The sequence below is a fragment of the Camelina sativa genome, chromosome 19, assembly GCF_030686135.1.
Source record: "Camelina sativa cultivar CO46 ecotype springtype chromosome 19, ASM3068613v1".
Taxonomy (NCBI): domain Eukaryota; kingdom Viridiplantae; phylum Streptophyta; class Magnoliopsida; order Brassicales; family Brassicaceae; genus Camelina; species Camelina sativa.
In genome coordinates this window covers 18,974,175-18,989,453 of record NC_141898.1, presented here as the reverse complement: position 1 = coordinate 18,989,453, position 15,279 = coordinate 18,974,175, and the positions used below count along the sequence as shown (strand labels likewise).

At 29.7% G+C, this 15,279-nt stretch overlaps 1 protein-coding gene across 1 annotated transcript; it reads left to right on the top strand.

Moving 5' to 3' along the window:
* The first annotated feature begins 6,520 nt into the window (after nt 1–6,520).
* LOC104766653 (MADS-box transcription factor ANR1-like) lies at nt 6,521–13,655 on the top strand. Its single transcript, XM_010490575.3, has 9 exons — nt 6,521–6,635; nt 6,806–7,023; nt 8,210–8,288; nt 12,411–12,472; nt 12,624–12,723; nt 12,792–12,833; nt 12,952–13,035; nt 13,135–13,259; nt 13,355–13,655. Exons 2-9 carry the CDS (start codon nt 6,839–6,841, stop codon nt 13,368–13,370), a joined length of 693 nt encoding a protein of 230 aa, XP_010488877.1. The 5' UTR covers nt 6,521–6,635; nt 6,806–6,838; the 3' UTR covers nt 13,371–13,655.
* Nucleotides 13,656–15,279: the final 1,624 nt, after the last annotated feature.

The window sequence follows — 15,279 nt, the reverse complement described above, 5'->3', positions numbered from 1 at the left end:
CTATGGTCGTGGTTTGGTTCGGGAACAGAGGTCAAGAGAGTTTGAAAAGAGTTAAACAAGGGGAAAAACTGGAGAAATAAATTGCAAAACAGAAAATTAAAAGAAGTAGATCGGTGACGAATAGTAGCTGAAACAGTGGAATCTCGACGCCGGCGAGCAGTAGCACCGCCGACTTCGGAAATCTTGGTCAGAAGAAGGTTCGAAAATCGTGTCTGAGAGCTTTTTTATTAGACCGTCGAGAATTTTGAACAAACCACTTTCTTTCTCTTATATTATACAATTGTTTGGCAGAAATAACGCATCTTAAAAAATAATAATAAGATATCATTTAATATTTTAATTTGAAAAAATTCAATCAAACATAGAAAACATTGTAGATGATGAAATATTCATTTATGGCTGTGATTGGTGACAGATGTTTTGCGTTTTTTATAAAATATTCATTTAAGGCTGTGATTGGTGACATATGTTTTGCGTTTTTTATAAAATGATGATGAAACCGCACACCGATTTCTATAACTCAAAAAAATGAAATCTTCTGTTCACTTTTTACCCACATGTAAATAAGTGTGTTTTTCCGAAAACTGCTTCTATTGTCAATAATAAAACTCAGTTCTATATATATACATACATGTTAGAGTTGTACATCTATGTATAGTAATATTATACTAATGTATGTTTATTTTTTTCTAATTTTTTTGGTTGGTTGCATATTAATTTTTTTTCAAACTCTTAAATAAATTTATATTAAATTGTTTAGCAAATATTATTGAATAATTTTATTTTATTTAATTTTTCAAACTCTTAAATAACTCATTTCTCGCAGTTGAACCATACCGCACTTTAAAAAATGCAGTTACCATTCGAAGCCTAAATTTCACATAGAAACTGACAAGGTATTTAATAAAATGAAGCAAACAAATAATCCTAAAACATTTATGAAATGGGAAATAGGGAGTTTATTCTAATTTTGTTATTATATTTATGTTTAAACTGCTTAAGAACATTCTTAATTTTAGGTGATTTTCAAAAATACCCCTTTTTCTATGCCATTTTTAAAAAATACCATGAAAATTTCATGTTGTTTATTTTTAAAAATACCCCTTTTCAATGTATTAAATGACTAAATTATAAACCCTAAACCCCAAATTCTATACCCTATCCCCTAAATGTAAAATAGAGAACCCAAACTTTAAAAAAAAAGTCTAAATATTAATTTAACATATTATTGTAATTGTATAACATAGAGTTAAAATAAAAATAATCAAGAAAATTGATATTTTTGAAAAGGGATATATCCAAAAATATTATTTCTAACAAATTCTCAATAGTTTTAGCCTGCTTTTTAAATTTACTTGTATAAGTATAAGCATTATAATTTCACAATCTAGTGTTAAATATATAGTAACCATGCACACTTTTTTCTAATCTTTGAACGTGTATCATTTTTCTTTGGATAGACTCATTCATAATATTAAGATACTCATCATTACTTTAAGTTAATGAATATTTTTTTTCACAAGTGAGTACATTTAAATTATTAATATATAGTCTTAAATAAATTTTGTAGTGTCTAAATTTATTAGTTTATCATCTCCTTATAAATATTATTTGTCGACATCAAATTTATAATATTGATTAAATGATGAAACATGCTATTACATGATATAAATTGTCTATATTTGTATCTTTCTAAAATTATATGTTGAAATCTTTTATAAAACTATTTTTAAAAATTATCTCTTTCTATATAAATTAAATTACCTCTATAATTTAATAAGATGATAGAGTTATGAATTTTTATTAACATATAGTGGGTTTACTGTATTTCTAATGGACAAAAGAGCAACTTCAGAAACATTGCTAACATCTATCTGACATGTGTTATGATATTATTGGTTTAATTTTTATTTTTAATTTAAAATTTAAATAAATAATTAAAATAATAAAATATTATGTTTGAGCAATCTAGCGTGTTTCTATCCATTGGAGATGACCTAAGAGTTCATAGATAGTAAAGTTAACTAGTGTTAGATTTCCTAATATATTGTTCAAAATTAGTAAAGATGGTGTCATATTTAGATGATTGGTCACAGTATTTCAGATTGAAAGTTTATTTATGGGTTTCTCTATTATTTTGTGTCTTTTTCACATTTCATACAATCTTAATGGTACGGCGGATCGTTTGGTTTGTAGTGCCTCTTTTTGTATGTAAACACTGTCATTCTGGTTTAGAAAAAACAAAAAAAAAGTTGGATATCGGAAAAAGCTAATTTTAGAAACGAATATGTGTTTAGAGTGTTGACTCTCAATCTTACATATGAATGATGAGTTTATGCAGCACCCATTAATATATACACTACATGAGTTGTTGGAAAACATATAAGGAGATCATGAGCAAGTGGGTAGTAGAAAATTATTATTATCCATCATTGGTATTACTAAGCCATGCTTTTTAAGGTAACCTTAAAGTTGGATCTGGGACATAGAAAACGAGGTCTCTAAAACAGCTTCTACATTTTCCTTTATTATTTTATGTTAGATTCTTTATCTATTTAAACTCCCACTTGCGTTGATCGTACCAGCGAACATTGGATCTAGATTCTTAATGTCTGTAATCAGCTTTGGTAAACAAAGTGGGAATATTTTTAGAATGCTTTAATCGAACTGGAAATAAAAATTTACGATCATTAATGCCAAAAAACTTAAATAAATAAGAACCATTCTGTTGTGATTAACTATATAACATAAGTTCGAGAGATCTTCTAAGAAGTTCTTGTTTTTATAAATGCATCAATAACCACCCTAATGCATTGAAAACCACTTCAAAAATAACAAATATATAAGCAAGTACTATCACCCTCAACAATGAGTTACGTACAAAAAGAATTTGGAGATGACTGTTGCCAATACAGCAATACTTCAAGTTCACGAAGCTCTTGAACCTACTTTTCAATGTTGATGCTCATGTTACTGATATAACATTGAGCTAGTTACATGCATGGTTATTATATATATAATGGACTGAATGCAAAGTATAAAACATCATAAACGTTATTAAATGTTACGTCATTTGTCACTACATCCATATATTGCTTCTTGAAGAATGTCATCTTCAAAGAAAACACAAAGGAAGGTTAAGTCACGCTAGTCATGCTTCATCAACAAAGTTTTTAGCATTGCTACTCAAACAAATATCCTCCATTACTAACAACCGATCTCAATACAACAACTTTTGCAAAACTCGAAGAAAATATTAAAAGGTAAAAACAAAGAACAAAGTTAGATTATATTTTCGAATTGATTATCTCTTGTTTTATACACTCAAATTTAATGTACAAATTCTAAAATCTACTCAATGTAATATGAACTTTACATACGGAGGCAATAAGAAACTTTTGATAGCTTAAATTTTGACTCTTCCGTTAGTCAGTCAATATATAAATGCCACATTTTTTTATATCGTTTAAACTTAACTCAATGACCGAGGATTAAAGTTGAAGATAATATACATTTAGTACATTACTAAATATAATAGTCCAATTATTGGGCATGATTTAACAATGGGAGTGCAACAATTCTTTCTAGATTCCTTTCTCCCATCGGTTTTAAACTCGACGAGTCTTATCCTTATTCCAAAAATTCCAGGGACAGTTGATGTTAGGGATTTTCGTCCTATCTTTTGTTTTAACATGACTTACAAGATCATATCTCGGCTGTTATTAGACAGGTTAAAAATTCTTCTTCCTGATCTTATACTTCCTAATCAAACCGCATTTATTAAGGATAGGCTATTATTGGAGAATGTGCTATTGGCCTCAGAAGTTGTGCAAGGCTGTCATCTTGCTTCAGGTAAAGAAAGAATCACGCTGAAAGTGGACATTTCTAAGGCCTTTGATTCGGTCAGATGGGACTTCCTTTTTAGCTCTCTTCAAGCTTATAAGATTCCTCGGGGTTTCATTAAGTGGATTAGAGCATGTGTCTGTTTCCCCTCGTTCAGTGTTAGTCTTAATGGGGTTTCTTCAGGCTTTTTTAAAGGAAAGACAGGTTTGCGCCAAGGAGATCTGTTATCCCCCATTCTGTTTGTTATGATAATGAATGTGTTATCTCTAATGTTGAACAAAGCAGCAGAAGAAGGTTCGTTCAATTACCATCTTGGTTGTGAGGATCTTAAGCTTACTCATCTTTGTTTTGCGGACGATTTATTAATTTTCTTAGAGGGCTCTGAACATTCTTTGAGAGGAGTTATGTCAGTCCTCTCAGACTTTGAGGAAATTTCTGGACTGGGAATGAATATTGAGAAGACCTCCATGTTTTGTTCCGGTTTAAGTGAGAGTAGTTTGGAAAGGCTGCATTTACTATTCAACCTGAAACATGTCTCACTTCCAGTCAGGTACTTGGGCCTTCCTTTATGCTCCAAAAAACTTTCACTAAGGGATTGTGATCCCTTGTTGTCTCAAATCAGAAAGAAATTAAATTCTTGGACTCACAAGTTTCTGAGTTTAGCAGGAAGGTTAACACTTATCTTTACTGTTATTTCGGGCATTATTGGTTTTCGGACTAGTGCTTTCTTCCTTCCGAAGCAAGTTATTAAGCGGATCAATAGCCTATGCAGCTCTTTTCTATGGCGAGGCAAGATCGATTCTCCCTCGGGCGCCAAAGTGTCATGGTATGACATTTGCTTCCCTAAGCTTGAGGGTGGTCTTGGTTTAAGGAACATTGGTAGTTGGAATGAGACTTGTGCCTTGAAACTTATATGGATGTTGTTTTTTAGAGCTGGTTCGTTGTGGGTGGCATGGATTAGAAGTAAGTATTTTTCTAAATCTTCTCTGTGGGCGCTCAATGAGAAAAATGTCACTTACTCTTGGAATTTTAGAAAATTACTTAAGCTTCATCCCTTAGCTCTTAAATTTTTAAGCATCAATATCGGTAATGGTGATTCTACCTTCTTTTGGTGGGATCCATGGACTCCTTTTGGTTCTCTCTACCATTTTCTAGGCTCAGACGGTCCCAGTCTATTAGGGATCCCTCTGCTTTCAACTGTGGCTGAATTGAGATTTGAAGATGGTTGGTCTCTCCCTAATGCTAGATCAGAGAGACAAGTTCTTCTCCACTCTTTCCTCGCTACCATTACCATGTCCTCTTCAAATGATACTCCGGTTTGGGCTGTTGATGGTATAACTTACAGGTATTTCTCTTCAAAAGTTGTGTGGAATGCTGTTAGGATTTCAAAATCTGATAAATCTTGGGCTCCGCTTGTTTGGCACAAAGCTGTCATCCCAAGACATGCTATAACCACTTGGTTGTTCATTCTCAATCGTAATCCTACTCTTGATCGTTTGTCTACTTGGGGTTATGATGTTGAGTTAGATTGTCTCCTTTGTGGGTTAGGCCATGAATCACGAAATCATCTGTTTTTTAACTGTGCATTCTCTGTTTAGGTTTGGCGTTTGATAACGAATAAACTTCAGATTTCTACTTCTCCGGTGTTATGGGATCAGATTCTCCTTTGGCTGCCAAGGTCTTCAGTTTCGAAGCACAAAAAATTTGCTCTCCTTGAAGGATGGCAGGGTGCGATCTATGAACTATGGCGAGAGAGAAATCGGCGGTTTCATGATGGTATCTCGCTATCTGCAGTTGCTCTTACAAAGATCATTCTTTCTACCATGGAGGATCAGTGTAAAGCAATGTCTCAGCTGGACTTAAAACGTGGGATTTCCATTCTTCATTGTTGGACTTCTGAAAGTTGTGTTCGTTTACCGATACCTGCAAGAGCTTAAGTTTATTTTCAATGTTCCTTTTTTGGATTCTTGGTTCTCCTAGTATTAGTTATACTAGTTCTTTTCTCTTTTCTGCTGATTCTATATTGCTTTTTGTACACTTTTAATAATTTAATTAAGAAAATCCTTTAACAATATATATATATATATATATATATATATAATAGTCCAAAACTGTCCTCTATCCGACTTTATCAACCTCAGAAAGATCAAAACCGGAAAAAAGAAAAGATGATGCCATAAAGTAAAATAAATAATAAAATAGTGGTGAAAGAGTTCATCATCGGACGACAGTGCAAGTACAGCACCAGCACTGCCAAAAGCCAAAAATATAAAAGAGCTTACACATATATTGTCAATTACAGAAAGATACTAAGAACTGTTTAAAATAAACCCTCGGAGTATACAAAAGCATCTCTTTAAGATACACGTGTTGGTAATCTATTGATTGCTTCAGTACCACCTTGTATTATCGCCCCACGATTCGTGGTTGTGTACACCTGAGAGTCCTAGGATATTTTGAGCTTACGCGCTTGTGTCTACGCTTGACCGGTACTCGCTCTTCTCGTCGCGATCTTAGCTTACTTACGAGGTCAAAGGTTTGACTAAATCAGATTTGCGCTTAAAAAAGCGAGTATAAAGATTTACCATACTTTCGCAAGTGGGGATTTATTGAAACTACTCTTTGTATTAAAACCAGCAGTGGTTTCGTCTGAATCCGCTCTCTTGCCATATATACCACAAACAGAAACCACAGAAGACATCTTTTTGAGAAGGGAAAAAAAAAAAAAAAAAAAAGAAGCTTCGCCTCTTCATCCTCTGCCTTCTTTCCATTTATTGCCAAAACCTGATCAAGTAAGTCAAATCTTCACGAATACATATGTGTACATTCAATCCAAGAAACTAGGAGGAATCTAAGAAAAAGTGGATAAATCTATAAGTCAAGTTTTGAATCAGGGAGATCATATGGATTAGATCACCTTGACATTTAAGATGTGCATATTGTTTTATAAAATTTGGTGCAGTTTGTTTGGAGTAAGTTTTTGAGGGAGGAGATCATGGGGAGAGGGAAGATAGTTATAAGAAGGATCGATAACTCGACAAGTAGACAAGTGACTTTCTCCAAGAGAAGGAGTGGTTTGCTTAAGAAGGCTAAAGAGTTATCGATCCTTTGTGATGCTGAAGTTGGTGTTATCATTTTCTCTAGCACCGGAAAGCTCTATGACTACGCAAGCAATTCAAGGTTAGCTTATTAATAATGAAACCCATATATCTTCTTCTTCTATTCTTGTAAGTACAAGTCAATGAAATTATATATTTTGCATTTGCCTTGCTTGTTAGATTCTTCACGTCTCTTGTTCCGAAGACATGTGTGTATATACGATTGTCACTAATGATAATTTCTCATCTTTACATATTAGTTTTTTTTGTTGGTGTTGTTGTTGTTCTTCGTTTTTGTTTTGGTCTAAATATTATTTTCTTTGATAGGATTATATAACATATGTTTAAACAGGAAGAGCTATTTTGGACGAATATTTGATCTTTGTTTCTTGGTTCTTTGGAATTAAACTTAACTTCTTATATATCGTTAGGCTTTTATTGTTTGTACACCTTTGTGTACTCTATTTTGTTATTTTTTTTATTCGAGTACAAATTATAAACCAGTAAAACTTGCTTCGCTAAATCTGATTAATTAGACACACTTTTAACTGAAAGTTAGTTTATTTCACTCATAGCTTTCGACAAGTAAGATGCACATGATTCTATATTTGTTGCAACTGCATCAATATAAATGGCTACTGGCGGTTTATGCCTTGCTATGTTTTCAATTATAGATAGAACATGAACCACTATAATTGCTATACAGATAAAAAAAAAAATTAAAAAAAAAAGGTTTTACTTCTTTATTAAGTGGTGTATCTTTTTAGTACGCAACTAATTTGAATGCAGAATATCACATATATGACCATGTGATGCTATGTGATAAATTTTGAAATGGAAATTTTTTTTTTAGGGTCAAACTTCAATTTTTTCTTTTTGGTTTTCTTCCGTATAATGTAGAACGAAAGACATTTGATAATTAGTATATAAAATTACTTATCCCAATTTATGAATAGGCTAAGTATGTAAACTAATGTAAGTACATAAAGAAAATACATCATCCTTAACTTTTTTATATAGCAATATACTAATATTACAAACATCTGTATGTACGAACTGTTGTTGTAGTATTTTGAGTTCTGAAAACAATATTGGAATTGTAATACTTATCTCCATTGCTGTATCTATCGATATAATATATGATATCAAAATTCATAAAATACAATCGAAAAAATTCGAGTTAATTATTTTATTGTTGAGTGATTTTTAATATGTTAATGTATTATTAATTACTTTGTTTTTCTTTATTTCTTTTCAAACCCGAATAGTATGAAAACTATCATTGAGAGATACAACAAGGTAAAAGAGGAGCAGCATCAACTACTGAATCATGCCTCAGAGATAAAGGTATTTATATTATGATTTTCAACTTGTGTTTTCTTTATATTATAATTTTAGCATTCCTCTTAGGTTTTTCAAATAGAATGATTTATTATTTTTTTATAAAGAGAAGTATTGTAAATTAGTGATTTTTTAAAAATTAAATAGCATTGTGAAAAAGTACTAACCAATTCATTTTTGATGTATTAGTTGATGATTTTAAATGAGTAATTGAAAAAAAAAGATACTTTTAAATTTCTTTATCTTGTGATTTTAAATGATGTTTATATGTTAAAAGAAAATATATTGTGAATTTTGTTTTTGTTGTTTATATGTAATTTTGAGTATGTAAATTTTAAAGTAAAGAGTAGAAAATTTTGTATAACATTTACCATGCAAAATTTAGAGTAAAGAGTCATATACTCAATATTTTGCATATGATTTTCTAATGAAAGTAGTTGAATTTGATTTTATTGATTTTGTAGTATTTAAATAATCTGATTATGAGATATATATAAATATATATATATATATATATATATATATATATATATATCTTGAAAATAATTATAAATGGTTTTTATATCTTGAAAATAATTATAAATGATTTATATCTTGAAGATAATTATAAATGAATTTTTATATCTTGAAAATAATTATAAATGATTTTTATTAAACTATTTACTTTAGCTTGAAAAATAAAAAGTAACTAATTATAAGAATGAATATATTAAAGATATATAAAAAATATTTTGATATTGAATAGAATATTTCTTTTAATCATGAAAACCTATAAATGATTTAGTATAATAATTTATTATTATTTTATTTTAATTTAGAATATATTTTTTTTGTTAGTGTTGGTCAACGCCGGAGTCAATGTCGGTCTTCGCCGGAGTCAGTTGACCGGTGTACTGGCATATATATCTATGATGTTGACCGCATAACATCATATAGTTTATGTATGTGGTCATGTAATACATATATTTCGTGTAGTTAAGTATACAATAGTATACATATATTTCGTGTAGTTAAGTATATAATAGTATACTTGGCATATGTGACCATGTATTCATCAATACTTCGTATAACTAACCATTTTTTTTCCTTTTTTAAACAAAGAAATACAGAATAGTCTTTTCCAAATATAGAATCTAATATTAATAAAACTATTATTTAGTATTTTTTAAAATTACTTAGAGGCTGCTACCGTAATAAATAAATATTAATAGATACATTTATATAATAACATATGTGACACCCAAAAAAGCATACATATATTTATATGTTATTCGAAATTTTGCTTCTCATACAGTTTGCTTCATGTAGAATTGTTATGCCCAAGATTTCACTTTTACGTGGACATTTCTCTTCAATCTCAGTCTATTTTCCTTAGAATATATTTTTGTTAGTTTGTTGACACCATATTTTCTTTTGGAATATATTTCACGTACGGGATTCACGTACGGGATTCAACTGTGTAAGTTTTTTTTATGAGGATGTGCTTTCATAAAAATTTCACACCTACGATATAAAATTCCAAAATTTTAAAGCATTACGAAATTACCTCAACTGTAAACAAAAATTTTCGTAAATGTAAAATTGAATTAAAAGAAAGTTAAATCTCTTACAATTATACAAATTTTTTATATTTTATTGGATCATATATTATAAAAATCTTAAATGAAAGATTTGAAAAATATAAGTATGCATGACTCAAAATCCGGGAATAAGTTGTTTGGCATAGGGTAATTGGTTCAAAATTTAATTTTACTTTCGAAGTATTTTCAAAATAAGTTGTATACAATGTTCGTATTCAGTTGTAGTTGCCATAGAAATTAATGCTTAAAATTCATTTCGTAACAGTTCTATTTATCGCCGAACTTAATTAGGAGTAATAGTATTAGGTTTCAGTTGGGCTATGGAGAGTTGTGATCCACAAATCTCCTATATATTAATAGAAAAACATTGTTTTGAAAAAGCTGATGTGTCGCCGCTAGAGAGCTCGAGACACATTAAGCAAAAAAAAAAACTTTAAATTTTTTACTTAATTACATTAACATGCCATTATATTTTCAAAAAAAACAATTAACTGAATAATAATTAGATATGTTATCAATTCTCACACAAATTTAAATATCACATATTAAAACTAATTAAATAATTACATACTATTTTAAGTCAAAATTTCACTAAAATTTACTTACAAATATACAAGTCAAAGTTATATTATTTTTAAGAAATCAATATAAAATATTGATTTCTTAAAATCAATATAAGTAAAATTTTCTAAAAAGGCTATAAAAACATAGAAAGTTAATAAAAATAAAGAACATATAACTTATTAACAAAATCATATAAAAATGTTATTTTTATGTTAGTATTATTACCATAATAATTTAAATAACAATCTTTCAATAGTAATTATAATTGGTTATAAAAATAAATATATTACTCCTGAATTATCTCCAACTCATTAAAGGAAACTTAATTCCCAATAAATATAGATTTATATATATTCATAAATAAATATAAAAATAATAACAAATTAGGGGATATCATGATGTGTGATTATTTATATATATATCTAAGTGTGTAAACTAATTAAACTCAACATTTAGTGTGATTATTCGTTAAAAATGGAAATATTGATAACCAAATAGGAATATACGTTTTAATTGTACATTAATCTATGTGCTATTAAAAATGAATGAAACAATAACCCTTATCATTATAAATAAACTTAGTACCCAAAAAAAATCATAATATATTTAAAATGAGTGATTATTAGATTGTGAAAAATTGTTATAGTTACTAGATTAACCATAAATATAAAAATTTGATTTTTAAAGCACACAAAAAATATATATTTCCATAAAGTGTAACATTTTATAAATAAATTTTTTACCACGTTCACATAATTCACGGGTGAAATGTATTCTTACATGAATACGTTGATTTTGAAATTTCATTAATTTTTTCATAATGGTTTTTTTGGTAATAATCCGTTATTTATAGAAAATACTAACAAACCGACTAACTCAAAATATTTAAATAGCCTAATCACATATATTAAATCAATAAATTATATTATTTTCAGAAAATTTAGTTTAGAATCCGATTGTTACTAACATATAATAAAATTAATTAAACTACCGAGTAATTTAGTATATGTTGTTACGGTTACATAAGAAACATGTAAAATTGTTATGATTACAAAATAAAACATAAGAGATATGAATTTGATTTTTAAACCACACAAAAGACATATTGCAATAAATAGTAACATTTTTTCAATATTTTCTCTTACATATTTAAAGATTTCACGGGTGAAACATATTTTTTATATGAAAAACTGCAGCTTTAAATAAATAAATAAAATTTTAGTTACATATTATGTTTGACACAAACAAATATTAGTTCTAGAATAATAATTTTACGTACAATAATTTTTTTTAAATCGATTTATCCCGATGCTGTTTGAGTACTTAGTTAGTAGAAGAAACGACACTGAGCGATGCTGTTTGAGTATTTGGTTTGTTTGCCCAACGTTGATGACAATAATTAATAGCACTGAGTGATGAACTGATATTTGTTTTTAGCACAATTACACCAATGGGTAAGAACTTTTTTTTACTAAACTAAAAGGTTTTTGTACGTAAAATTTTACATTTACTTTAGCAATGCAATAATGAAAAAAACTTTTAAAAAATAACAGTTAGATTATATAAATAAACTTTGGAAAATTATATAACCTTTAAAATCTCACACTAAAACCAAGTTTGTTAGTTATCAATGTGGAAATTTAATTTCTCCATTATAATTTTTTTTTTTAATTATCCAAGTGTTATCGATCTAATTATCTTGCATTTATATTTTCCTTTGCACGCTAAAGTTTTGTGTCAAAGCTTTCAATAAAATAGTGTTAAGCTTTGAAACTTTTTTTTTTTGGTCAACCAAACTTTTCTTATATATGTACATTTAACTGTAAATACATTTACTATTTATTTGAATGAATGTTTTTTTTTCTTTTGGGGGTTATATATGCACATAGTTGTTTGAGGCAAGATAAAAATAGACATTGTTATATGACCACTTTAACATATTCGTCTATATGCACATTCATTACTTTTCTCTTTGTGTTACTAGTTTTGGCAAAGAGAGGTTGCAAGTTTGCAGCAGCAGCTCCAGTATCTACAAGAATGCCATAGGTAAAGGTTGTCCCATGTCAAAACGTAAAAATTTATACCAATCTTAATTTTCAAAAACTATCAATTATTAGAACTTGACAAGAGTCTCTAGTTATAAATAATCATGCGTCACTCTAAATGCATTGTAAGATTAATTTTTGATAATATGAAGGAAACTAGTTGGAGAAGAACTTTCTGGAATGAATGCTAATGATCTACAAAATCTTGAAGACCAGCTAGTAACAAGTCTTAAAGGAGTTCGTCTAAAAAAGGTATGGATTCATTTACTTTTCCAAATTAAGAAACTTATTTTGGACGTAAAGTATTTTTCGTTCTGCAGGATCAACTTATGACAAATGAAATCAGAGAACTCAATCGTAAGGTCTGTAAGCTAAAGTAATCTACATATGCTCTATCATGGGGATTATAAGAAGATATACATTCTTTTCTTTGATATTTTTTGTTCATTATCAAACTAACGATGTTCGATTATGTTACAGGGACAAATCATTCAAAAAGAGAATCAAGAGCTACAAAATATGGTAGATATAATGCGTAAGGAAAATATTAAATTGCAAAAGAAGGTGACGAATGCTTTTATTTAGATATAGAAAAATATAAAACTCATTTACGTAGAAACATGTATTCATATTAACCTAAATAAACACTTGTATTGCCAACAGGTTCATGGAGCAATTGAAGGCAATTCAAGTTCAAATCCTATAATCAATGGAACCGAAACATGTGCACCACCGCAACTTCAACTCATACATATACAGCCTCCTAAAGAAAAAACAATAAAACTAGGGTAAGCTTTCTCACGCAGTTCACTTCATTTTGAAACTTATTTAAGCTTATATATAGTTCATAATCTTATTAAATATATTTGAATATTTGAATCAGTCTACAACTTTCCTAGCAAAATATGTTGGACAACGAACGATACACAAAAAGAGGTTGTAGGTCATCTTCATTAACATCCAAGCTGGATCATTTTAATCTTGGTTTTGTCATTCTGTTTACTATTTTGGAGTATGTATATGCCATTTCTCTCTTTGTAAAATTACTTGTCTATGTAGATCATAAAATAATGATGTGATGTGTGAGTGCGTAACATACTATATATACATCATTTTACTCTTTTTTTTTTCTTTTTCAAATTGGATACATTATAAGAACAAAATCCAGTAAAATTGACATTTTATTGTTTATCTAACACTATATTTTAAATCTTATTGAGTTGTATTAGACAATCACCATATGTAATCTTCTGAAAATGAGTTTTTAAAAATACTTTAATATAATAATATTATTTAATTTAAATTATGTTTGTTTTTAAAATATCAACCAATCAGATTGTGACATATAGTGAAAGGAGGTCTCAATGTGTCGACAAAAATCTCTTCTGTAGAAATCTCAACAGATACTTTGTGTTTCTCTCTCCTCAACTTTTTCTTATTTATTTGTTTTTTATTACTTTGACACCCACTAATGGATGACCAATAAAAATGGTCTTATGATCCTTTAGAATACCTAGTGATGTGATTTGTTTGATTGTTTCTAAAAGTTTGAATTTATCTTGATAAATTGTTCATGAATATAATAGGGAGTGAAACCTACACGAACAATAACTGAAACCAAAATTGGACGTAGTTTAAGGTCAGTTTTTAAGCTTTCCGTCGTTACAATTTTGAAAGTAAAAAAAAAAAAATTCCCTATTGTTTGCAAAAGACACATTTTGAATATTTTAAATATTGAAACGCTCATAAATCAAAATGGTCTCTTTAAAGATCATAAAAATCACAAGATAAAAATTTGATTTAATGAAAATGATAAATTTAACTAAATTGCTCATGAATATAAAAGGGAGTGAAGGTTCGAATATATCCTTATTGAGAAAAGAGATCCCAAACACTAATATCGAGGCAACCAATCTAACCACGTCCGCCGGTGTTGGTGGAGCTCTGGCTCATCGGCACCGGAATGTCATCGCGACCTCCACTCTTTTAGCTCTATGTCCTTATGTTATAGCTTTTTCCCCTTGTTTATTTTCTTTTTTCTCCGTTTTGCTACCTTATCAAACCAACCTAAATCTTAGGCTTCTTCTTCAATTAAATGCAAAGGGAGAAGATGGGTCCGGCGTTTCCCATCTATCACCGTCCACTTGCCCCACCATTACAGAAGTATTACCTGAAAGAACCACCGCATCACAAATCTGAGATCTCGTCTACCCGCGACAAAATGATGCGCCAAGCTACGACTTACGGCGAGTTTCTCCTCAGTATAACGATTCTAATAAACGGAACGACCAACAAAACAACCAAGTTCCTCTGGTTCTTCTCCTCTGCTACACGTTTTGGTCTCAGCCATAAACCACTAACACAAACTTCATCGGAGATTTGCGCTTCATCGACAAATCACTATCCAACTCCGTACAAGTGCCGCTACTCTCGACTCTCATGTCTACCAGGCAAAAGGAAACTAGGTTTCCATCTGGTGGGCTTCTTTAAGTCTGGCCCATTAGGATGTCAAAAACCATTAAGATTTGTGGTCCATCTCTCCCTAGCAAAAGCCAAGGTCTTCTATGAATTCTTCTTTGGCAACCCTTAGTCTGATTCTGCGTATACTATCGGTACAACCTGATCGAAGACGTCAAAGGTACCGTAATTTACCAGTTTCGCTATGGCTGCTAAAGATCTCTTTTGGAACCCTGCCCATAGACCCATCTCGGTTTTTCAATCCTGATTTTAAAAGTTTGAAGAGGAAAGGTCTTTTATTCTCAAATCCATTATGTCGATGTTGGGATTATTGTCTTCAAAGCTCCTTTA